The 26,679-nt window shown below is 42.8% G+C and overlaps 1 protein-coding gene across 4 annotated transcripts in view; it reads right to left on the bottom strand.

Annotated features, from left to right (window-relative positions):
* Window positions 1-26,679, bottom strand: part of SOGA1 (suppressor of glucose, autophagy associated 1) — an 83,234-nt gene that overhangs the window by 18,881 nt on the left and 37,674 nt on the right. For 3 of the 4 annotated variants that reach the window (XM_053393882.1, XM_053393880.1, XM_053393879.1), the window contains exons 4-9: window positions 13,919-13,981; window positions 6,029-7,258; window positions 4,868-5,041; window positions 4,315-4,440; window positions 2,666-2,896; window positions 1,339-1,446 (exon numbers count right to left, since the gene is read on the bottom strand). In XM_053393882.1, the coding sequence (XP_053249857.1) occupies window positions 1,339-1,446; window positions 2,666-2,896; window positions 4,315-4,440; window positions 4,868-5,041; window positions 6,029-7,258; window positions 13,919-13,981 (1,932 nt within the window). The remainder of the gene's footprint in view (window positions 1-1,338; window positions 1,447-2,665; window positions 2,897-4,314; window positions 4,441-4,867; window positions 5,042-6,028; window positions 7,259-13,918; window positions 13,982-26,679) is intronic. The other variant, XM_053393881.1, reaches the window with a different exon arrangement.

Below are 26,679 nucleotides of genomic sequence, written 5' to 3'. Positions count from 1 at the left end.
GCTATGCTTAGCTCCTTGGGGGGAAGGGTCAGATATAAATGATAGTGAAGTGAAAGTAATAAATGCAATAAGGAAGCTCATTAACTGATTTTTTAAAAAACTGAATTTAAACTATGCCACTTCTCTCAGAGTTGGGAGTTCATGGGAAAAGTAGTTTAGTCTGACAATCAGTTTAGGGTAAGCAAAAGCAGACATCTGTGCCCTGCCCAGCCTCAAAGTACTTCTCTGTGGTTTGTGGGGATTGGTTAAAAAGCAGGAGAAATAAGCAGCCCAGGTTAAACTGAGCTGAGTAACAAAGTAGTTACTGAATCAGCAGCCAGAAAAATGCTGGTGAAGAACATCTTCCCTGGATAGGTGATCTAATGAATATCTAAGACTTTTTGCACACATGGGCATTGGCAGGAATTTTTCTGGGAGGGAGGGGGGCAAAAGTAAATACTCCAAACAAACAAAACACAGTGAACATCAGAGAACAGTTCTAGCATTTATGGTGGCTGAAGAGTGTGGCACGGTCTGGATAGACATGCCTTCTGAGCAACTTGTGCTCCAGCTTTACCCCTCTGTTGGTTCTCAGTGGGTACCACTGCTGTCCATCTAAGGACTGCTGTCCCTTCACCCATTAATTAATTGTACTGCTGCTACAATCAGCTTCACAGAATGAGCCCCTCTTCGTCAGGGAGTGCACCACTTGTTGCCCTCATCCCTCCTCCTCTGGGGTGGAGAGAATGTGCAGTGTACAAGAGAGGGGAAATTATCCTGGAAGGTAAAAAAAAAAAAAAGTTGCACAAACCCCTCCCATTCTTTGGTGCTCCATGCAAAACCAAAGGATTACTTAGGGTCTAAGTCTCAGGAACAGACATAGGAAGCTGCCGTCTATGCAGGCCTTTGGGGAGCATCCAACAAAGTCGCTGTGTGAGTGGAGTGATTTGCACGACAGAACTTCCCTCCTTCTATTCTCCCCAAGCACCACCTCCCAGATCTGCACAGGTCTGCACCTCCAAATCTGGGTGGGGTGCAAAAGGTACTTGGGAAGACCAGAGGGATAGGAATTTCTGTTACACAGACAGAAGTTGTTCCACCAGCACAGCTTGGTTGGACTCAGCCCATACTATTTGTCCTCCTATCCCAGAACTGTCTTCTGTGACTGGAAGAATTCCAGGGTCTCGGGAAGTGAGAGGTCTTTTGCACCACTTGCTACCTGATCCTTTTAATGGGAGATGCCACGGATCTTCAGCTGCCACAGAGTTACAGGCCTAAGTGCTCTTTGTGGGGAACTTTCTTCACTGCATACCAAGCAGGAAGAAAATTCCCCCAGCTGGGCACCTCATCACATCTCACCGAGTCCTGAGACCAGGTATCTCTGATACACATCTTGTTATCTGCTTGCTGCTGGGGGTTCAGCTCCTCCTCTTCAATTAGCAGGTACAGTTCTTTCATGCTGTTCACCTGGAAAGCACAGGGCAGGGCAAGTAGTGAGTGGAAGTCTTCAGTGGCTGCATCCTAGTGCTTTGTGCATAGAAAAGGACGCAACAGTAGTAGCCTGACCTACTGGATCCTTTAAACAGAGGTTAACAGGTTTAGGATGATTAACAGTGAGATAAAGGATACAGACTGTAACAAGATAGGAATGTGCACCCTCAAGAGATGCCTCTGTGTCACATCATCACAGTGACTTTCAACAGCATTCTCCTCTTTGTGTTTCTGTCTCAGGTACCTTTCTGCACATTTGTGCCTAGCAGAACCATCTGTTGGATTCCATGCTAGCCTAGTTTACCAAGAGGTTGTTGTTCCCAAGTCTTCAATCACTAAGTTTATGAAAAGATGCCTTGTGAGTCACTTTTCTTAGAGCAATTTCATCTGTGACACTAAAAAGTGCATTTATGCCTCTCTTGTGATTCTCCGTATCACTTATAAATGTAGTTCATGCAGCAGAGGAGAAACTGAACACACATAAGAGATCAATGTAGAGACTTCATATTTCTGTGAAGAACCTCACTTTTTCATGAAGAATCTAAAACAAAGTCCATTTAAGCCTCATGTGTGAAACTGCCTTGTATTTCAGCAGCCGACCTTCACCAAGCTGAACTTTATTCACAGCTGAGAAAGCAGCTTACATGCTAAAGGCGAGATAGCAGTTCTTGAGAAGGTCATATGGAAAACAGGAAGCAACTGATAAATTGGAGCTGATATGAGCCTCATTCTTGGCAAGTTTTGATAAGAGCCCAAAAGAGAAGCCAGGATACCACCCATTGCTATCTAGGAGACATAATATGTAGTCTAAGAGTGGCTAACCTGTGGCTTCCAGATGTTGTTGGACTCCACCTCCCATATGGCCCAGCAGTAGCCAATGGTCAAAGAATTTGGGAGCTATAATACCACAACATCTGGAGGGACACAAATTAGCCACCTGTGATGTAGTTCATCCACACTATTATTGCAGCCTCATTCACCCTGTTTCTCTCCCTTCTCTTTGTAAGTGATACAGCAAAAATACATGGGCTGTGGCTATCTATGCAATTTATTGAAGTGTAGAAAAACAAACTCAAAGCAATTAATAGAAGCAAAAACACATGATTAAAACAAAAGGTCAGAATTATCTGCTTTAATGTCAGAAGTATACTTTTGACTAGTCAGCAGAGAAGCTCATGCTCAAAGCCTGCCATACCTCCAAGAAGTCATTGCCCTCATTTTGTAGGATCTTTCCCTGCCTCCAATGCTTCAGAAACCACTTGAGCTTCATGAAAAGGAGCAAGAAATTTTGCTTGAACTGCTGGGATTCCTGCACCAGAAGGTTCTTCTCCTGGCTCCAGAACTTTTGCTCCAGTCTCCTCTGTAGGTTCAGGCTCTGCAGCTCAAATTCTCGCCTCAAGAGGGCCTTCTGGTGATCTTCCTTCAACTGACAGAGAATGGGAAGAGATGGAAAGTAGGTTTGTTAAACGGAGTGAAGTAACAGGGTGAGTACACCAAAATAATCAAGGATTCCTGAGCAAAGAGGAGACACAGGCATTCACATCCTTTTAAAAAGAATTTTCACATCCACACAAGTTCACTTTAGCTGCTCAGTTTTGGGGCTATGACTAGTTTTAGGGGGGAATGAGTATTTTGGAAAGGACCAGGATGGTAGCAGACAGAGAAAGGATAGAAGCACCATTGGTTTATGAGCACATGTCAGGGGTTACATCAATGAAAAACCACAAAGATGGCTTCTGGGCTAGGACATAGTTATCATCATCCCCATCTCAAACTTCCAACTCAGTAAATGTCTTGAGCTTTCCACTGACAGTTCACATGCTTCCCAAAATTTCTGCAGCTAGAAATCCCAGAATTCTGGGGTTGTTACTTTTGTGTTTATCAACTGTATTTCCCAGGGAGCTGCAATTCATGCCTGTTGCCTAAATACAATACTCGCAGGTAAAATACATCCAGAGGCCTGACTAATAACTCCCGTGAATGGCCTTTTGCCACAATATTTTACTGGCACTTGTTGCTGTGGCTGATGCATCTGGGCAAATAGCTAAGTTCCAGACATGACTAGAGGATTCTAGTGATTGCCATTCATCACTCAGAACAAAGTGGGCAAGAGAGCAAGAAGAACCTTGCTGAATCAGGTTGAAGGCCCATCTAGTCCAGCACTCTATTTTCACTGTGGCTAAACAGATGCCTATGGGAAGCAGAACCTCAGGACAACAGCACTCTCTCCACCTGGGATCCCCAGCAACAGAAGTATTTAGCCTCCAGGAGTGGAAGCAGAACAGACTTCATGGCTAGTAACCATTAATAACTCAATTTTCCATGGATTTCTCTAGTAGTATTTTAAGCTCATCCAAATTGACAGCCATCATTATAACCAACAGAAGCAAATTCCACGATTTAACTATGTGGGCTGTGCAAAGAAGTACTTTCTTTTGTCTGTTCTGAATCTTCCAACATCCAGCTTGTAAGTTTGAGAGAGATTTAAGAGACAGAAGAGGTCTCACAAAGAATGACTATCTTTATATGGAAGCTAGAGAACCCATAGCTGACTCCACCAATTCTGCTTGGCTGCTAGAGGACTGCCGAGTTCAGGTTTGTTTTCAGAGCGTGCTTGTTATGGATAATGTACTCTCAGCATGCTGAGGGGTCATATGGAAGCATTTGCCTCTTTCCTGGCAGCCAAACAAGGTAGCAGCTGCTTTGTGCTTTCATTCAATGCTGAACTAGGATGTGCCTGAAGTAATGGGAGGGATTAAGCCCTGTGCCTTTAGTCCCTCCTGTACTCTTGTTGCATGTCTCATCTTCTGGCCTGGAGAGTGGCTCCAGGCAAATCTCACTGACCTGGCAGATTTTCTGGGTGAAGTTCTCTGCTTCCTCTTTCCTCAGTTGCCTCTCCTGGGAGAGCTGTTCTTGTAGGCCCCTCAAGCTCTCATTAGCCTCTGAAAGGACCAGTTGCAATTCTTTGATCTGCGGGGAATAGTTTAATCAAAGCCAACAACAGTCAGGTATGTCATCCTTACAAAGACTAATCTCTCCATGTCTTTTTTTTAAAAACATTTTTTATTAAAGGCCCATAAAAGAACAGCCAACTCCTTGCAGGGAGTGACCTTGGCCGTACGTAACATCCTGTTGTCATGGTGAGGAACCTCTGATCTGTAGGTCAAATTAGGCCCATCAGGCTATTTCCCCAGTCTCCAGCCATGTCCACCTGTTTCTCACTTGTCATGTGACATTGGGATAGGTAACACAAGATTTGTATATGGGCCATGCCATTCTTTTTTTCCATCCACATGAAATGTGTTGATCTAGTATTTCTGCAGTCAACTTATTCTCCCTGGAGTTTCCAGCCTTCTTGCCTCCCTTTGGGGACATAATCACATACTTTGACACCTACCTCAGACACATAGGAGTCCTTCTCCTCTGGTTGATATGACTTGTAGCTCCTGTCAAGTTCCATGTTGGGATCCACATCCATGGTGGCGGTACTGTTGCTGCTGCTACTGCGGTAGAGATCAGAGGTCCTGCTCTCCGTGATGTCCCAGTCGGGGGGCTCCCTAAAGTCAGACTGCTGCATGCATGGGCAAGTTAATGAGAACAAACCAAAAGAGCAGAAAAGAAAAGAAAAAACAAACAAAACAATGGGTCTCAGGAACAATAAGAGCTACAAGACAACAAAAAGGATGAAGAGGAGGAGGAACTTCACTACCGTGGCAGAAGACAAAGTGGTAAACAAAAGGAGACACAAAATGAGCAGACACGTGGGCTGGATTGTTTGGGAAGGGGGGAAAAGAGAGAGAGGGAAAAAATGTGCAAACACCAGTTATGGTGCCATGCAGTGCCTGGGGTGGGACTAGTTGAGGGAGGAAGGGGGGGCCAGGAGCATGCACAAAAATAGAACTCTGAAAAACTGGAGTGTGCTTCAGGAGGTTGCAACCCTTCCCCAGATCCCCTTCCCTTTCTTAGGTCTTACCTTAGATCAGAAGCAGCCATAGGAAATGGCAGCAGCATGTACCTGGCCTCCTGGAAACAGCAGCAGTACCGTTTACCAGAAAGGATGAACTGGAAGGGAGCCTGGTACTGTGTGGGCACATTGGTGGCACCAATGTGGTGCTGTTGCCGATGTAGCCCATACAATGCCACTACCTGCAAGCAGTAGCAATTCAATTGCCAGGAGGCCAGGTGTGCAGTGATGCTCCACTAGCTGCTGTTGTCCTAGACCAATCTTCTCCAACTTAGTGTCCCCCAGATGATGATGGACTGCAGCTGGTACTAAATAATTCTTCAGCAGCAGCTGTAATGTGGTTTCCACTTCTCAAAGCAATCTTCCTCCTGCCTCATGCACACTCCACTAAACCAGAGTCCTACCTTGTCACTAGCCACAGTTCCATGCAGTGAGCCAGTTGTTAGTTATCATTTCAGAAAAGAGAGGCAGAAAAGGGAAGTTACATTAACAGGGCCAGGTTCTGAATTGTTAAAGCAGGAGAAAACAGCATGGGCAAATAAAGCAATAATCACTGCCAGGGAGTCACCGTTGACGTCTCAGGAAAAGCCTCACCTGGAATTCAGAGCCATGAGCTTTCTGCAGAGCCTCTTTTGTGGAATCCTGGGAGCTGGCGCTTGGCAAGGAGTCCTTCTGGTCTTTCAGGTGGTCTCCAATGTAGTCCACCTTCCTCATGAAGGTGTTCAGCTCCTGCTGAAGGACCCCAAGCCTCATCAAAATGGCACTGATCAGCTTAGAGTCAGTCATACTCTCATTATCCATGGCTTCGCTCAGCACCAGCTCTGCACAGTCGTTGTCCATGCAGAGCTTGAGACTGGAGGTGAAGCCATTGGCATCTGAGATCAGGACATCAATGGCTTTGCTGACAAGCGCAGCCTGGTCCCTGATGTCAAGGAGGGTCTCAAAGTCCTTGGACTTGAGAAGCCTGCAGGGGCTGCTTTCATGCGACTTGCTAAAGCCGTTGCCAGGTGCTCTCTCCTTGGCATCATTCTCTCCCCCAATGGGCACCTCTCTCCAAAGCGACGTTGGGATGCACTGGGCAGAGTCACCAGCCTCAGCATCCGTCTCCAGCATGGGCCGAGTGGTCTGGCAGGAAGCAAGGTCACAGCGCTGCAAGTTGGAGAGCAGGACACGGTTCTCATACTGGAGCTTCTTAACCTTGCCACTTAGCTCACTGATTTGGACCTTGGCCGTGGCCAGTTCTTCTTGGGAGGTCTCACTAATCACTGAGCAGCTGTCCTCAGACAGAGTGATGTCCAGGTCATGGTCTGACTTGTACTTATTGAGCTCATTCATGAGGAGCTTGTTCTGCTCCTCCAACTCCATCAGCGAGCGCCTCAGCAGTTCTGCCTCCTCCTCCACAAACTGCAAGTGCCGCCTAAGCTCCACCACACTGTCCCCAGAGTCCCCGCAGTTTGTCATGGAGAAGGCAAACCGGATGTCTTGCCCTAAGAGTTCTTTGTCTCCTTGGCCCCTCATGTCTTCCATCTCTGCCCTCAGCCCTCGGTTCTCAACCTCAAGCTCTACTATCCTCCGGCTCAAGATGTTGGCTTCTTCCTCTACAAGCTTCAGGTGGACTTTTAGTTCTGCCTCTCTGGAATGAGGGGAGTCAGCCAGTTCCTCTATGGAGAGGGAGCTCTCCAGGTCCCCATACAAGGATCTGTATTTCGTCAGCTCCTCCTTCATACTGTCGTTCTCTTTGGCTAACTTGGTCAGTTTCTTGCACATCAGAGCAGATTCCTCCTTAGCAAAATGCAATTGACACTTGAGGTCTGCGCTGTCCTCCTAGCATAAAAGAAAGGTACAAATGGTGCAAGCGTTACTAAAAATGACACTTTGGGCAGGGTGCTCTGTGCAAAACAGATTATCCTTGAGGCTAACCTTTATTATGGCATGATGGTTAAAACTAACAATCCACATACTTGAACTTTGTAACATCTACATCCATGTCACACAGGCAAGCCAAGATGGGGCAAAATCTGCTGGCCATTTTGTTTGTTTCTGGTGATTAACCTCTTTATCTCAATGATGCTGGAATATTGTCTTGCTTCCCTTTTGCTTGAGTGGAGGTAAGTTTGGTAGACCTTATGCCAGGGGTAGGCTATGTGTTGCCTGGCAGATGTAGCTGGACTACAGTTCCCATCATCCTTGACCACTGGTTGTGCTAGCTAGGGCTGAAGGGAATTGGAGTCCAAGAATATCAGGAGGGCACCATGTTGGCTAGCCCTGCCCAATACGGAACCAGTTCCTTTTACACGAGTACACTGTGGTATCAGTTTTACTACCTTTGAAATATATGTGTGAGCCTTCTTACACACACTGCAGATTGATTGTTTCCAGATACAATACAAGATTTGACACTCATGCATTAGCTAGTCTGGTCCCTTCTGCCCTCAAGGTAGCCCCCTCAGGAACTTTCCGACACAAGTGGCAACAGTTTATAGAAAATAGTGTTTCCCTTGCCATTCCAGTCCTCAAGGGCAGAATGGTCACACTTTTCAATTTCTAGAAACTTGTCCTTTGGGCTACATTCTGTAGAATATAAACAGAATGAACAAATCTAGTAATAGAACAGCTTTGCCCTGGGTCCACAGTGCTGCACATCTCTAAGTTAGCTTAAACTCTGACACACAAAGACTGCATTTTTAGGCTGTACAATTTACATCTATAATCTGTGGTACTGTTTGCAAGAAAAAATAAAATAAGGCTTATTTTGTCTGTGGATTAAAAGTGCCAGCTCAAACACAAGGGGTTTTTTATTGGTATGGCTCCGAACAAAGAAAGCCTTGTCACAGAACTCCTTCAGTATTTTGTCTTTCCTGAAGTTCAATAACTGAGAGGAGATGAGAGGGGAATAAGATTGGGCCCCCAACTCCAAAACTGGGGTGGAGAAGACTTGTCACTCCCCAAGTAGATCACCCTACCTCATATTACTATCATGTGAAAATGCATATGCTGTGTACTCCCATGTGTGTTTGCGCAGAACAAAGCCCCACTATGCTCAGCTGAACTTATTGCTAGTTTGGAGTTTGGGGCTACAATTCTAAACAGGTCCTTAAAAGAGCCCAGCTGTCTAAGACGAACACAGGCCAAAGGAACACCACTCCCACCAGGAGAAGAGAGATTCGTCTCTCCCATAATTTTGAAAATTTGAATCTTATACAGATGAAGATTCTGCACTTAACCCAGAATGAAGAGGGTGGTTTGCTAGGGAAGGAGAGACAGTCAGTCTGACGGACCAATCTGAATAATTTTAAACATATACTTTTGATATATTCACCAACAAAATACTAAAAGAAATACACCCTCCACCCAAAATTAAAGAATTGATCAGCTATTAAAAGCAACAATTGTATCCATACAAAGAGAAATACTATAAATGAGCCTCAAATGCTCCAGAATCACCCACATTCTGGATAATCTATTTTGCATATGTGATATTTCCAGAGTTGTACTACTAATTTTTAATGGACTATATTGGGTTCTGAGGGGGTGAAGTACAGGACTTTGAGAACCAGAGATGATCTGAAGCAGATACAATGTATCCTTTTCTATAACATTATATTATCTCCTGTCCCCAAACTGCAAATGAACTGATCCACCACTGTCTACAACACACAGTAGTTTCTTCCTACCCCCTTCTTAATTTTCCTTTCCTTAAGATATCAGTAATTGCCCCAAGAGTCACACTAAATATGTTGTGTGTGATCTGTGATTGGATCTCCCAATGCCTTTTTGTTTTCCTAAAATAAGACACAGGGGATTATTTGGATTTGGACAATTGCACTTGGGGTGGGGGAATTGAGAGTTTAACACTTTGCCCATCAACTGTTTCCCCAAGGGGAATCCTTCCTCTCCAAGCTCCAAATAGCTGCAAAGAAAAAGAAAAATCAGGTAGCTCTAGGCACCCTTCAGAACTAACAACCAGTTCAGTAGTGGAAAGGTTTAGTCATGCTCCAGGTTTCAAGAGAAGGAAAAAATTCTAAGGAGTCAACTTGCAATTGGTTACTGATTTAGCAAACAGAAGAGAGCTGATCAAATTCCAAAGTATCTAATTCTCCATCTAGACTAGCGTCATCTTCAAGTCTCCCACAAAATGCTTATGTTCACATGATCACAAAAAAACATGATGCATTTAGTACTAAGTGGCAAAGTCAGGACAGCCTGTTCAATACATTTTTTTAATGCATGTTTGAATCAACTCTAAGATTATGTAGGACCGCTGGGGGCGGGTTGAAGTGGGTAATGTTAAGGAAACAGAACCTTTTTGACCTTTCTAGGTCTTACGAGGGCTTGCTCCTAAATAAACCCCACAGATGAAACCAAGGCACAGTTTTTGTATGTGTGAATTCACCTCGAAGGAGGAGCAACGTGCTGAAACAGAGGAAAACATTTCCCTTTTGAAAGGCCCCATGACATGGCAGGGAAGGAGGAAGTCAGCTTTTACAGTTGGGAGTGTGTTTCTGGCTCATTCCAAAAACAGAGCCAAATAACTGTGACTAAAGCCCTGTCTACACATTGCTAACGGTTGAATCTGTTCTCTTCCCTACAAGAGCAGAGAGAAATCCCCGCTCTGCTCTCACAGATCTCCCAATGCCTCCTCCCCCCGCCCCACAACCCCCGCCCTCCAAACCGTTAGGAAATACTATACAGTTTGGAGACTTATTTGCTCAAATTCCCTGTGGAACTCTGAGGATTTGAATTTTCCCCTCAAGGAATATTACCTCATAAGAAATGACTGTTTGGTTATAAAATTAGTTCATTTCCTGTTTCCATAGCTCGCTGAGGGAGGGGGAAAAAACTGACAAATTCCTCCCCAGAAAAGAAACTCTCCACCAGGCACTCAATGCCTCCTTTCCAGATGGCCAATACAGTGTGAACATTCAGTTGCAACGGTCAGGCCTGACATTGCATCAGCCACAGTTGAAAAAGGCAGCTATTATTAACTCTCTAGAATGTCCTGCATTGTTGTCCTTGCGCATGCAAAAAATTCACTGCACCAGATCCAGGCACAGAGAAATCTCACATGAAAGAGAAGAAAAGACAGTGACTGTTTATCGTTTGACGCAAGCAAGTGAGCATTCATGCTGCTTTGGAATTCTAAGCACAGCCTCCATACCAAGGTTCAATGGAAACCCAGCACAGCAAAGTAACTTACAAAACTTAATGCTTTTGGAGCCCGGTTTCCAAATGCATGAACATCCCTCAAAGGTTTCAAATGTAAAGAAGACTTCAGGCTGAGGCCATATGGATGTGGGCATTGTAGCTTTAGTGCTCCCAGTTTGGAGATTTAATACCAAATCAAGGAGCTTGCCCGGGAATGATGAATTTTACTACTACTACTACTACTACTACTACTACTAGCAGCAGCAGCAGCAGCAGCAGCAGTAGTAGTAGTAGTAGTAGCCTCCTTCAGCCATACAGATTTGAGCAGGTGAATTGATTCACTCCTCTTAAATGCCTCATATGAACAAACCCTTTTGAAAGGAACTAATTTTCTTCTGAATGTGGGACCCAGAATGCACTGTGGAAGTAAAACAGTAACAGTCATGGAAAGCTTTGCTTCTGATTGGGTGATTAAGTGCAGGGGATCTAGGAATCTACACAATTATGACTGTACATGGAATACGGCTTCTTTGGTAGTGGGAGGAAAAGACCTGTTGTATATGTATTAAACTGTTCCTTCTATCAACAGCTGCTATCTGTTTACCGGGATCTATTTACCCCACCCTTCATGAACATTTAACTCAAGGAAGTTTAAAATACAATTTAAAATCCAAAACAAACAACATGAAAGATATCCTATAAAACTCAGGAGTCCAAAAAGAAGGTATGAGTCAAATGGACATGGTACCCTTACAAAGCACAAATTTAATCCCGGACCCAGTCCCATTCTCCACTCTCCTCTCCCTATATATCCATATCCTCAGCAATACTTCTTCATGCCTCCCATCCCTTTCCCTCTTTTTCAGATTTAAAGAAACACAGACTACGTGCAATTTGGCAAACTGCATAAAGCATTTAAATTTAGGTGATTTTTGAACACTGGTCATATTTGTGTTATTTATTCAAAGAGCATTTTTTTGACATAGAATTCCAAGCTCATCTACACAGAAAGTTTAGCTACAATATTTTACTTGTACTCAACAACTGCTAATTTATCAGCCTGGAGCCACCAATTAAACATATGACCACCAAGCATTTGCACAGAGAAGGTAGATGGACCTTGTAATTTTCTGCTAAGGTTCTTTTTCATTTCACACAAATCATATATTTATATGTAGCTAGAGGTTTTTCCAAAAAAGGGGGTTGTGCAGAGCATGCTTGCAAAAGTGTGTGTGTGTGTGTGTGTGTGTGTGTGTACATAATAGTCTTATTCATATATTTAAGTGCAGCAGACCAATATAGGTGAACAGGAAGGCTAAGAACTCTCAGGAAGAGTGAGGAGACTGGGAATTCAAACAGACTCAGATTACAGTGTATAAACTTTCTCCTAGGACGCTACATCCTCCCTACAGATAATTATTCTCTTTGCCTGATAATAGAAGTGTCAGAAGAGGGAAAGGACTGATGCAACACGGACTAGATCGTCTTTCCAGATGTTCAGATAGTACTTCTTATAACTGTACAAATGGAGGATCTTCAAAAGGACTGCTTCAAACACTGTAAATTCCCACATGGAAAGCACTTCATATGTGTTGCCTAATATTTAAGCTCTGCTAAAATACCATTAATAAAACTCACCCATCAACCCACACCCAGTTCAGAACTCTTCCTAGGGTGTGGTGGAGGCTAATGCTTGTGACCCTATCCTTTCATCAACATTTATGGTATATAAAGCTGCAGTGTATATTACAGGACAAACCTTGGTCTTAGTTACACCAGCATTTGAGGGAGACATGCCTATAATTATGTCTCTGAAGATGATAAGCCTACCACTGCTTCAATCTATCATGTGCTATAAGAATGCATAGGTGCTATTGTTCCTTAAAGGTATCTGGACAAAAGCATGAATATACTTGCCAGACCACTGTTAACTGGCCAAAATGAGGAAGGTGCGAAGTTTCAGCAGAACCATGCGTATTTCCCCCAGCTATTTGTGTAACAAATGGTTGTATTCTGAATACAATTTTAATTTTGGTTTCAAATCGGGCTTCGAGAGGGGCAGGAACTCATTTTAAAAATTACCAATGCAACGCAATGGACTACAATTCATTCCAGCTTTGTTTTATTCTGTCACCAAGCTATTTCCTTTGCATCACTGCTTCTTTCTAATGCCACCCCCCTGGCATTATTACAGGGGATTTGGATAATGTATTCCAGATATTCCACTGCTACTCAGGGTCAACCAACGCAATGCAGAGCTTTTAACCACTAGAATCCAAGAATCGAATGCAAAGGCAATTTTAAAATAAAAATAAAAATTGCAAGCCTGTTCTTCTACCTGATTAAAATGTGGTCAGTACATTTCAGTATTAAAAAAAAAATTGCACAAGCACAGAAACAAAAATGCCACTGGTGCACAGTTTCAACATAACATCTGCTTTTATCATTTGCATCATGGTACCAGCTGCACTTGAGGGCAGTAAAAATATTTATTTTCCAGAGCATGTTGCAACTGGTAAATATGCCGAAGCAGGTGGACATGCTGGAACATTTGAAAATTCGAAGGCCTGTTGCCTATTCCTCTTACAGCACACACCTCTGCTTGAACCCTAACAGCTAAAAGTGGCATCCTTTGCAAGAGAACAAGGCAGGGTTCTCTGCTTTGCTTGCCTACAAAATAAAAAATTTAAGATCCCGAACTTGCACTGCATACCAGCACAGTGGGTCCACTACCCAGGCCTCTATGGTGAAAAAATAATTAGGGGCAATGGTCAGTTCTATCCCCTCCTTATCTTGAAAAAAGATATTTGCACAGCTTTCTTGCTAGGGGGAATAGGGCTGGCTCCCCATGCCAGGTCATGTACACAATAAGCTGAATATACCTAGTCCAGGGAGATACATTAGAACAGCTGGTGTTAAGACAATTAAGGAAAATATGTTTGCTAAGGCAAACACATTCCACATATCTGTTCCTCAGGAATTGAAGACCAGCCCAAATGTACATTTTGAAGTAGCCAGATGCTAAGTCAGCTCACTGTTGCATACAGACCATTACCTACTGGTCTATTACTCAGACTAGCCGTGGTTCTCTGGGTTATGATCATTCTCAGCCCTGCTAGCAAAGTTCCTTTTCACTGGAGGTGCCAGGGATGGAACTTGGGACGCTCTTTATGCAAAGTGTGTTGTTCTGCCAGTGAGCTGCAGGGTCTCCCTTGATGGGGTTAAGAGAAAGATAATGTCGTCCTCAGGTACAAGGTGAAGCAACTACACGAGTGCCCAGCAGTTCAGCCCTTATGGCAGTGCATTTTGCAAGCTGCTTTGCAGGAAGGTGTTAGATACCTGGACAGATGACTTCTTGTCTGTCTTCCCAAGAGAACGTGATCCTCTTTTCTTCAGAGAATTCTGAAACAGAAGAGGTAATGCAAAGGATAGTTATTTACTGAATTTATTTCCAGCAAAGTTTCACAATACGTTGCACACATTGATCAAAATAATTTTTACGTGATGAATATGTTAAAGAGGCAATGCGTTTAAGTAATATGAGCCCTTCATTAATGAAATATTGTGAATTATATGGATATTTAATCAAAGTATTCATTTTCATAACTTCATCACTATATCCTACCATATTGTCTTTTATTACAACCCATATATTTCTTTGTTCTTCAGGACTTATCAAAATCATACCAAGCAATATATTATAGAAAGCGTCTGCATTTCCACAAATTTATTCTATTTTAGGCCCATTTCTCTTGAGCTTATATAGTATTTTGACATTAAAGCCAAATCCTAAAGTTTGTTGATCCAGTCACCAGCTGGGAGTACTTTTAGGGGCTTTCCTTTTTTTTTAAGCATTCTACATTTTTACTCCCAGAATCATATATGAGTTTAATTCTGTATGTTTTGTATTTATTGAATGACACATATAATTTAGCAACAAAATTAATGGTGCTGTATTATATTGTAATGTCTCAGATATTAACTTTGTAATAATCTTTCAGCACACACAAAAATGGAATTAAAAAAACTAGAAAACGAGCTGAGGCGCTATTAACAGGCACAAGTCCTTAACATATTCCTCCTCCTTTCCTATCTCCGTGAGTAGGGGCATTATCCTTCACCCACAAACTTCTGTAGAAACTGACATGGCTGGAGTCCGTAAAGGTCTGAGATTCCACTCCCCCACCCTTAAAAAAGAGAGAGAGAGTATTTTTGCCCAACAGCAATAGTATGCATAATAAAGTGGTGCTTCGGTTTTCGAACATCTCAGTTGATGAATATTTTGGTTTTGAACGCACCTCGGAAGTCAAACATGCCACGCGGCTTCCGCTGAGTATGAGATCCTGGGGCCTAGCTGTCGGCTGTTGAGTTTTCGGTTTTCGAACGTTTCAGAACTCGAATGGTCTTCCAGAATGTATTACATTCGAAAACCGAGGTACAACTGTAGTACTTAACTTTTAAAAAGGAATCTGACAAGACATTTCCTAAGACTGGCAAGGCTTCACTAAACTTTGACCATTTCATGAGAATCCAAGCAGGAAGAGTGAAGGAATTCAGTATAAGTGAAGCTGAGAAGGCTTTTCTTGAGGCTTGTCACTTTCAATGGAGCCCAGTGAGGGTGGGGCAGTGAAGGAAATGGCCATGCGACAGAAAAGCATGGTAATGCAGTGTATATCTCATTATTAACAATCACCAGTCACATCCCAACAGCATTTAATTTGAATCTAGTTTTAAGGAAGGTTGCACTGGCATCTGGAGTAGGCAAGCATGGCACGCCTTCTGCATAAACTGGAGTAGGTGTGGACCACAGGGCTGGACCATACTGGTAGAAGTGGAACAATTGCACCAAAGCCTATGTCTGTCTGCAAGGGGCCATCTTGCCTCCATTTACTCACTGCTATTGCACCCACTGTCTGCCTCGCCACCTCTGTCTGTTGTGGTATACAAATATGTATAATAAAACTAACAAATGATTTTAATTCAGTATGGGTTTTGGGGGTTTTTAAGTTCCTGCACTCCTTTGGGGGATGGGGAGGGACCCTTTCTGAAAACTGCACCTGGGTCTTCCCTATCACCTTAATCCAACCTTGGGTGTTATGCTTTTCCAGCTTTAAATGTCACAACTTGCATTCAGGTGTGCTATGCATTAATAGAAGCCAGTGGATGAGGGTGGGTGGGATATTCCCAAGTGACAATTAAAGCTCTTGGAAATCCATACATGACTTTTGTTGAAAACTGTCATTTTGATCTGGGCAGGCACAATTCCTGTGTGCAAAGTCAGAAGAGCAGCATACACAAATGACTCTACCTTTCCTGACAAAATTGGAAAATAGAAGCCACTTCGTATGGGAATCGACACATCTCTATAGCTAAGTGGTGTCGTCTGACATTTGGAGAGCAGCAGAAACACATCCTACATACAAACACAAAGGAAAGGAAAGCACTGTAGAGAATAAGGTGCCATATCTGAGATATCAAATGTCGAGATTTCTTTATAAAGGGCTAGAAAGCTTTGAAGATTCTTGATCATATGGGCACAGCCTGGCTATTCATAGTCAACATATGATTTCAAGTTGGAGAAAAGAATAACCGTGCAAGGTCCAATGAAAAAAAGATTACATCTTAATCACCTTGGCTGAAGCTTTACAGAAAAACCACCTTTGCAAGGCTCAGACAAAAAGCAAGCGGTTGATTATAACCCTATATTTCCAAGTCACTATGCTCCCCACAAACTAGGGTCTCCTCCCTTCTATTTGCACTTTAAACCACTTTTTTTGGGGGGGGGTTGAATTAATGCCCCAGTAGCCTAGTAATCATTGGAATGCCTTATTCGCCAGGTACAGTTAACAAACCAGATTCATAACATTTAAATATTCCTATATTTTAAGTCTTCCAACAAAACAATAGGTAGAAGTATCCAGAGATTCTATTCACGCTCCCAGTAGAACACTGAATTGGGGAGACGACAATGAAGCCATCAATTTAGAACCCAACTGTTGTGTTCGCATTACGTTGTATAGGAATTGGTAACATCCAGTGATGAAAGCTATCATTATTCTGTGCCAAGCAAGTAGCAGGGGGCACACTGGGTTGCTGAATGTTCAGAATTCCTCTGATTATCTGATGCTGGGAATAAACAACGGCAGAGCTGCTTGCCTTCATACCCTGCCTTTGTCTGATTCAGCAAGATAACATGTATGTTCAGATTCCGAAGGAACAAGGATCGTGCAATTTTAAAGTGGCTTTAGAAATTGGCTGTGCTTGATTCAGAACTTCCTCTCCCTCCTCCTTTTGTCAGGAGCTGCTAGGATGTGTAGGGTGGCTGCCCCATATGGTGAACCACTGGACTCAGAGGTTGCAGCCTTTTTGGAAAAGAACCAGAGAGAAATAGCACATTCCTTTGGTTGTTCTTCAGTCCTGACTTCTGACTTGCTCTGTGTCTATGGCTTCTTACTTGATTTGCCCTCACACTGGTGCCCACAGCCCAGCCCTGGCATCCTCATAACAGATGACAGCACAATCCTAACCAGGTCTACTAAAAAATAAGCCCTAATGGGGTTGCAGTCAAGTAAGTGGGTTCTGTGCATCAGCCTATCTGCCACCCTTTGTGTCAGAGAAGAAGCACAGGGGATACCACATTTGTCTTGGGTGTGTGTGTAGAGACCTGGGCTTAAATTCCAGCTCAGCCAAGGATTCATTGGGCAGAAAGAGGTATGCTGCCATCACCAAGCCTCATTCCCCCACCAACAAGTCTGAAATAAAACACAAATTTGCTGTGGTTTTGCTTAGGATTATAATGTAATGGAGAATAGGGCTATCAATGACTGCTAGCCACAATGGCTATCTTCTAACTCTGCTGTTGGAGGTATGTCTGTGGATGCCAAGTCACTGGGAATCGTAAGCGAGAAGAGTGTTGCTCTGCTCTGTTCCGTCTTGCAGGTTTCTCACAAGCACCTGGTTAACTACTGTGAGAACAGGATGCTAGACTAGATAGGTCATTGGCCTGATCCAGCACAGCTCTCCTTATAAGACAACTGATGCCCTCAAATTTATTCTATTCCTAGGTAAGACTATAGCTTTTTACTGGGCCAGCTTTTGAAGCTCCAAATCTTGTAAATACTTGCCAATAAAAGGTTTCTCCTTGCCTAATTTATGTCTCTCTTCTGCCTCCTAACAAGCACCTCCTCACTCCACAGGAGAGACGGAATGCAGCCAGTGCTATTAAAAAGCTTGCTATAATGAAAAGCTGGTCTGCCGCTCCCACCCTCTAATACTCCCACAAAGCGTTCAGTAAACCAAGCAGGGAGATACGCATCAATAAAAGTCATAACACAGGTCAGAATGATGCCCCTTGGACGCCATTCTGTCCACATATAGTGGGCCAAAAATATTCAAAAGCTGGTGCTACAGCTCCATAGCCAAGAAATGCAGCTGTGAAATGTGAGCTGCTGCTTGTGCCAACGCTCAGAGATCCAGGCCACTCCTATTAAGGACAAACCTATTCTTCAAAAGCCACAGCTTCTCTCAGTGGCTTGGCACACCCTAGACAGCAAGCTGGAGGTCCAAGGGAGGGATATGGAGACAGCAGCACCCAAACGGTGCCTGCTTGATCCCATCTCCAGTAGAAATCCAACACATTTGCACCACAGCAGTAAATGATCCCTGATGAGGTTGGTGAGCCAGCCATTCCAGCTCCCACCCTTCCACACAGGCCAAAAAAAGAACAAGCCAGTGATGAATTTCACCAAGGCCAAGAACACACACCCAGCAAGCTGCCTGTGAGATAGAGGCTAGCTGGCTCTGTTTGCCGGACAGACAGATTTGGGGGGGGGTCCCTTCTGCAGCAGTCTAGAACTCCTTGTAGTGTTTTAGCACTTCCAACCTCCACAGACTATGGCAACCCATTCTGGTGGTCTCCACTCAGAGCTACAGGTATTCTGTAATTATGCAGTGGTCATATTTTTCTGTAAACTGCCTTGAATGTTTTGTTTTTTTACAAGCAGCAGTGTATAAATTATATGAAATAAGTAATAAATAAATGCATGTTTTTATGGTTTATTTATTGGACAAAGGACCCAGCATTCTGAATACCGAGCTCTTAAAAGCTGAAGAGTGTACAAATAATGCACAAGGTAGTAGAAGAAGGGGTCAGAGGATTTCCAGTGGTCAGGGGGGGCGTGTCTTTAATGACCTTCACCATGATTACCAAAAGCCCAATGATGCAAACAAGTGATCATGTGCAAGGATGCAATTTTTGAAAGATAAAGAAAGCAAGAGAGAAATGTGCAAAACGCAAAACAAATAGCAGAATGAAGTTGGGGGGTTTTTTGCACAGGACATGGCTCACTATGAGTCAGGAGTCCAATGTTTGTTTTATCACAAAATATGTACAAGTGCAGAGCAAATAGCTGGTTTTCCACAATGAGTGAGGGGTGTAAGAAAAGGAAATGCCCCCCCCCATTTTTTCAGGGGAACTTCCTGTCGATGGACATGCTGCATCAGCAGTGCAGGACAATATAATAGTTATAGTCACTCTGTCATCACAACAAGTAATTCCCATGACCAGCATTGCGTTGCCGAGTTGGCTGCCACCAACATAAGCCAGACTGGATCTGGCTGGTTTTATAACTGCTTTGGCTGCCCTGCTGTTTTCAATGCCCCCCCCCCTTTTTTGCTGCAGTTTGTGCACATCCGATAGCAAAAGCTAACAAATGTGATTAAATGTGACTGCTACCATGTTGATGCAACCAGACACACACATAAGCTCCCTTTCAGACCCCTCCAGGCTCCAGCATAAACAAGTCTTTCTGAATCCCTCCCCCTGCAAGACAAATGAAGCCACAGGTGCAAACAGTGCGCGTGACAATTAATTGGCCTTTCCAACACTTATCCAATTATCAGAGATGCTCCCTCCAGCTGGAGAATAATCAGCACATGATCCCCTTAGGAGCAAGCCCCCTCCCACTGTTCAGAAGCCTTCCAGAGGTAGTTTGTGCATGCCCATAGCTGTCAATTTTCCCTTTTCTTGCGAGGAATCCTATTCAGAATAAGGGAATTTCCCTTTAAAAAAGGGAAACGTTGACAGCTATGTTCATGTCTGAGCACCAGTCTGTAGGTTAACAGGCAACCGCAAAAGACAAAGGATGGGATAACTGAAGCTGCACTGCAGGAAATAGACCCTGAACTGATTGTTCTCTGGAGTCTCCACCTCAAACATGTATTGAAGAAATGCAACTGCTCCAAGTTTGCACCTAGCTGTTATTTTCTTAGAGCAAGACTAGAAGAGTGGTACACTTGGAACCATTGCCAAGGATAATGGTATAAATAGGCTGCTGAAAGGTGTGAATATCCTCAGGGAAGCCAGCTGGATTTCATCGACTGCCATCACCCAAATATTTGTGCTGCCTGCACATTATAAAAATTTAAGCGATTCAATGCTGAGTCCCTAAGCCTAGAAGAAGGAGCTCCCCGCCCCACCAGCATTTGAAAAAGGAAGCTGGCTTACCTGCCCACTGAAAAAGGAATGCATTAAAAAGTAACAGGTTTGCAAAGATTTAAAAAGGAGCCTACCCAAATAAATGATCAACCTTTGGTCAAGTTGATAAAAATATGACAAGCTGACCCCTTCATGCAATACACATGTGGTGGGGGCTGCTTATGTCTTAATGAACTTGTTTCTGATGAGACACAAGAATCTTGGGACAGCTGCATATTGTGGCAGGTCACTGAAAAATGGCAAAACATTTTGCCCTGCCAGACCTTAAACTTTACTATGAATCAGCAGCATTTTGCTGGTTGAAAGAATGGCTGCTTCTTGAGAACACAGACATTTTGGATTAGAAGGTTTTAATAATGTTTTTGGGTGGCATGCATATTTGTGGTATGACAAGGTTAAAGCACATAAAGCATTTAAAAACCATATTGTCAGAAGAGCGCTGTTTAATGTCTGGACAAGATATAAAGACTTACTTGAAAATAAAACCCCAAGGTGGTTATCACCGATGGAAGCGAAGGCTCAGAAAAAGCTCAATATGGAGGCCAAATGGCCAAAATATTGGGAGATTTTGGAACAGGGGGGTGACAAACTGAAACTGCAGTTTTGAGAAACTAAAAGATAAAGTGCGAGATTGGCTTCATTATTATCAAATAAGGGAGGCTTATAACTTGGACAAAAAAATTGGCTTCCAGGTGGAAAAATCAAAATTGAAAACAGAACTGTTAGATCCCAAAACTAAGACGTTATCAAGATTGTATAACTTGCTGTTGAAATGGAATACTCAGGATGAAACGGTGAAATCTGCTATGATAAAATGGGCACAAGATGTTGGACATAATATAATGTTTGCTGACTGGGAACAGTTGTGGACCACAGGTATGAAATTCACGGCATGTAATGCCTTAAGAGAGAATATTATGAAAATGATATACAGGTGGTACATGACTCCAGTCAAGCTTGCAAAAATATACCATTTGCCCGATAATAAGTGTTGGAAGTGTAAAGAAAATGAAGGTACATTCTTTCACCTTTGGTGGACGTGCCCAAAGATTAAGGCTTTCTGGGAAATGATCTATAATGAAATGAAAAAGGTATTTAAATATACCTTCCTGAAGAAACCAGAGGCCTTTCTCCTGGGCATTGTCGGCCAATTGGTGCCAAAGAAGGACAGAACTTTCTTTATGTATGCAACAACAGCAGCAAGAATATTTATTGCGAAGTATTGGAAGACACAAGATCTACCCACCTTGGAAGAATGGCAGATGAAAGTGATAGACTATATGGAATTGGCGGAAATGACTGGCAGAATCCGAGACCAGGGAGAAGAGTTGGTGGAAGAAGATTGGAAGAAATTTAAAGACTATTTGCAGAAACATTGTAAAATTAATGAATGTTAAAATGATGTAGGATTGAAATGAGATGGTTTTAGTAATAAGGTTAAAAGAATATCTAAAAAAGGATTGATAATTAGATGGAAATATAAAGTAATAATATGTTAAGATATATAATTAAGATACAAACAAAGTGGGTAAGGATTTGCTGAATTAATTATGTGAATTGGAATACAAAAAAGGGAGGCATGAGGAGGTCAGGAAACAAGTAATTGAAATATAAAGATGTGAAAAGATTGATTTGTTCTCAATTCTGGTTTTTTTCCATTTTTTTAATGTATTTTGTATTTTTCTTGGTACTTTTGTATTTTTTTTCTCCTCTTCTTTTTATTTTTTTTTATTCTGTAATTTTTTATTGTCTGTAAAATTTCAATAAATATTTTTTTAAAAAATGAAAAATGGCAAAACATAGTAGCTGCAGAAAATCCAGGAGAAAGTATACCAAATTTTTTGGAAAGAACAACAGCAGCGAGAATGTTGATCGTCAAAGACTGGAAGGGAGAGAAAACCCCAACGAAGGAGGAATGGCAGATAAAATTGTTTGATTATTTGGAACTTGCAAAAATGACAGAAACAATCAGGAATCAAACAAACCAAAAGTTTATAAAGGAATGTGAGTGTATTTTAAAAAACATTGTTCCCAACTAAAATCTTTAGTATGCTTGGATTAATTTTCGCAAATTACATGATTGATAACTAATGCACTGGATATAACATAGATCATGATAAAGAACACAGTAAAAGGGGAGGGGGAGAAAAAAAGGGGGGAAGACCCACAGTGAGATAGATGAAAGTTACCTGTAAAAAGTAGAAGACTATTTAATCATGATTTAAGATCCTGAAGACATATGGTGTTGAAGATTTTCCTTAAGTATGGGCGTTTCTTCATGATCTTTTTGCTATGTATTTTGTGTATCTTGTGTCGTTTTGAAGATGAATGAAATACTTGTAATATCTAATAAAACTAATAAAAGGCATTGTTTGAATGATTGATTGATTGATTGATTGTTTTGCAAAACAGGGATTCTGTGATTAGATGTTAAGTCAAATGCCTCTTGGCAAGGAAGAAAACAGAAGGTGAAATTGGTGACTGGGCTTGAATCCTGCCAAGTCCCCAGCAAGCTAGGGATCGGCCCCCTTCTCTCTCCATTGAAAGACATAGCAGCTACATGATGCAAAGTAATCTCTTCATCTTCCCAGGAGGTGCCAGTTCTTGAGTGTGAAACCCAACTTATATAGAGCTAGTCTTACAGTGCATTGATAACAATGAAATATGTAGTCAATGGAGACAGCTGCACAGCTGGTTTGAGCCAATGGAGACAGCTAGTTGGCCACCTCTTAGACCAGCGGTTCTCAACCTGTGGGTCCCCAGATGTTGTTGGACCACAACTCCCATCATCCCTGAGCTCTGGCCTTGCTAGCTAGGGGTGATGGGAGTTGTAGTTCAACAACATCTGGGGACCCACAGGTTGAGAAAGGCTGTCTTAGACCATGGGTAGGCAAACTAAGGCCCGGGAGCCGGATTAGGCCCAATCGCCTTCTAAATCCAGCCTGCAAATGGTCCAAGAATCAGTATTTTTACATGAACATAATGTGTCCTTTTATTTAAAATGCATCTCTGGGTTATTTGTGGGGCCTGCCTGGTGTTTTTACATGAGTAGAATGTGCCCTTTTATTTAAAACATTGCTTGTGGGGCATAGGAATTTGTTCATTTTTTCCCCCCAAAATATAGTCCGGCCCCCCACAAGGTCTGAGGGACAGTGGACCGGCCCCCTGCTGAAAAAGTTTGCTGACCCCTGTCTTAGACAAAAGCACTGCCTTTCATAAATTTGGGGGTTTAGGAAGTGAAGGTGGGGAAAGGATCTAGAAGGAGCATAGAGACTTACAATTTTGCCTGCAAAGACACTGGTAATTCAGAATGAACAGTTTCAGAATCAACTGCTTTCAACCCCCAGATGCAATCCCAGCATGTGCACACAAGGAAGCAGTTGACAAGACAGAACTGTAAATACATGGTTAAGAGGTGCTAACCAACAGCAGGTGGGAAAAGGCAATTCACTCACAGCACCAGCACATCCTTACAAAAACGGAGCTCTGTGGGGAAAATGAGTATTAGCAGCACCCTGGTCTGTGAACTATGGAACACTCATCCTAGAATACAAAATGGATTCTAATGGTGCAAGATATACAGTTCTGCTCCGGAATGCCACAGAATCAATAGCCTTCTCTCCAAGATATAAATTCTCAATGTGGGAAATAATACTCCTAGCATTGTGGCTGCTAACTAAGAAGTATGAAACTTAACACAACACTCTTGCGAAAGCCCAACAGCATTATAAAGCTCCACTTTACTCCACCTGAGCCTAAGGAGGCATCAGACGTTCAGCAGCAATTTGGATTTTGAGATCTTCCTCCTCTTGCCTTGCGCTTCCAGTTTCCTGGCTTTGCTTCAGCCACAATGCTTAGGAGTACAGTCATACCTCAGGATAAATACGCTTCAGGATAAGTATTTTCGGGGAAGTAACGGAGCGTGTTACTTCTGGGTTTCGCCGCTCGCGCATGCGCAGACGGTCAAAATGACGTCATGCGCATGTGCGGAAGCGGCAAAACGCGACCCGCACAGTCGCGTCTTATGTTCTGTTCAGGATGCGAACGGGGCCCTGGAACGGATCCCGTTCACATCAGATGCTTTTTAAACAAGACCGCACGCCATTCTAGAGCATTCTATAGCAGTGCCTTGGGGAACCTACAGAAGAGCTTTCCAACATGATCCAGAAAGCCAGCAAGTTCTATTCTCATTTTTCAAGATATATTCCAGGGGTGGAAGAAGAGGAAGGCATGGCAGCAGAAAGAAAAACTGGGCTGCAATGTGTTCCAGTCCGTCACTTTCACAACGAAGCTGCTACTACATTCTCTCCCTCCCTCCCTCTGTGTGTGTGTGTTTGTGTACACACACACCATCCAAGTCATCTGTATGCAACACCAACTGTTCGGGTCTCTGTGTACACACATCATGTGACTCCATTCTGGCATGCTGGCCACAGGACAACCCTCTCCTCGCCTTCATCACCCATCTCCCACTGACAGCTACTGCACTTCTTTTCACTTGCTATTCAGATCATGCACACAGACTGCTCAGAAACCAATCTCATGCCCATTAGTACTGCCTGCTGTGTGGATGGGCAGACAGGCTGCCTAGAGAACAATAGGCAAAGGGAAAAGCTGCAAGTCCTATCCAATATTGTTACGGAGGGCTGAGGCTTCTAAGCTGCCCTTGCGGCCATTTGCTCTGTTCTGAAATTTGTCCTAGGCATTACTGCAGGGATTTACAGGTCCACTTGCACCCACTAACATTTCTCCATACAGCTGTGCAAGTGGATACAGAACTTCAGGAATAAAAAATTTAAAAGTGTAGGAAAGGGGTTCCAGCAGCCTGTCAACATGGCTGTGGTCAAGGAAATGGCTGTGTGTTCCCTATGCATACACCAGCCTTTCTTCATACGGTTGTATACCCACATGTATAATTGCATATTGAAAATTGTCAATAAGAGCCTGTTGCAAGTCTGTTAGCCATTCCCATGATTAGGGACAAACCCCCATGTATCTGCAAAGAGAACTGGAGACTTTGAGATACTGCAAGATACCGCAGTAGAACCAAACTGCCCATTAGCAGCAATTCTAAGCCAGGGAAAAGAACTATTATTATTATTATTAAAATTTATATACTGCCATATACCCACAGGTCTTAGGGCAGTTCACGGGATAAAATCACAATATAAAAACACAAAATACATAATAAAAATAAAAACAAGAACAACCCAATAACCCCCCGCAATTAATCAGGGAGGGAAAATAGAATTTAACACACACACACAATATCTGTAATAAAACATATAAAAATAAGCACCCATCAGGTATCATCAAGGAGCAGATTAAAAGATCAATTTAACTGTCTTTCAAATCAAAACATTTTAGCCATTGGGTTTTTTCCAATTGCAACCATTCGAAGATGCTCTTTGATCCAGTGGATCAAAGCCTACAACATGCAGAAGAGCTGGCTGGGTGTTTGCTATATGTTAGTTTTATTTGCTGTAAGATTTAAGTTCACACAGAAACAGCACTGCAAGTGCAACTGAGTACTGCTCCGGAAGGGTTTAGTTTTATAGAAAAAAGGTAATACGAAGGTGTGTCAACTTTGGGCTAAAAAACCTGGGCATTGTATTTTTTAATGAAGAATGAATCAGGATAGTAAAGCAAGGGAGTTTGCCTGGCCTGACTCCAACTAGGGTAATTCCATGTTGCACTTAACTCTTGCTGTGACTGCAACTGGAAACCAGATTCCTTTTGGCCTACTGCCCTGACCTCACACACAGTTCCATTCTACACCACATTTTTGGCAACCTTGTGAGCACCAAGAACTGGTTGCTCTCCCTTAAGATAATCCTGTAGAGAGCTATTGAACATGCATGTTTTGTCAGCTTTGCTACCTAGCACTTCAGCAAGCCCCAACTATTTTATGTTACATTGCCACTTTCCTGCAGTGAAGTGCCTAAATACAGCATCATTAGAACTATACAGCATAATGGTACCAGAAGACCGTTATACTGAGAGACCAGAAACAGAACCTGATGCCAAGGAGATCATTAGTAGTCTGAGATCCATTCATCTACACTTCCATGACACCGTTTGACTGCAAGTCATCAAATGGATATGAGAAGTGCCTAAACTATACATAGTTTCTCTTGGAGGAAGCAAGGATATGGCACATTCCAGCTGCTAGCAGCAAACACAAGAACCCAAAGGGCAGACTGAAAAAGATAAGACCACAATGTGTTTTAAATTGCTAGCCTAAAGCTATTGATCACCATCAACCACAGGTCAATACTCCATTTTGCTTTGTTCTTCCTCGACTTTGTAGGAAAGGTTGACTATACGTAGTTCTCTTTTACTGCTTGCATTTGATTTCCCAGAATTGAAATTACAGCTTCCATTCAATTCCAATGATTCATAATGTAGAGTCCAAGAGAAGCCCTCCCTTCCTAAAGAACCTCAGCTTCAATCATCTGGCTAGGATGCAACTAGGGGATATGGTACCGCTCTTATCTGGAGGACAGTTCCCAGAACATGATGCTGAAGAACTGACTCTTGGCTGCATGGCCACTAGCCTATGGTGTTCCTTGAGGCTTCCTTTTGCTTCTGTTGCTGTTTAATA

The sequence above is a fragment of the Podarcis raffonei genome, chromosome 6 (genome assembly GCF_027172205.1).
Source record: "Podarcis raffonei isolate rPodRaf1 chromosome 6, rPodRaf1.pri, whole genome shotgun sequence".
Taxonomy (NCBI): domain Eukaryota; kingdom Metazoa; phylum Chordata; class Lepidosauria; order Squamata; family Lacertidae; genus Podarcis; species Podarcis raffonei.
Note: the sequence above shows the minus strand (reverse complement) of the source record. Positions and strands in the feature narration are given on the sequence as shown.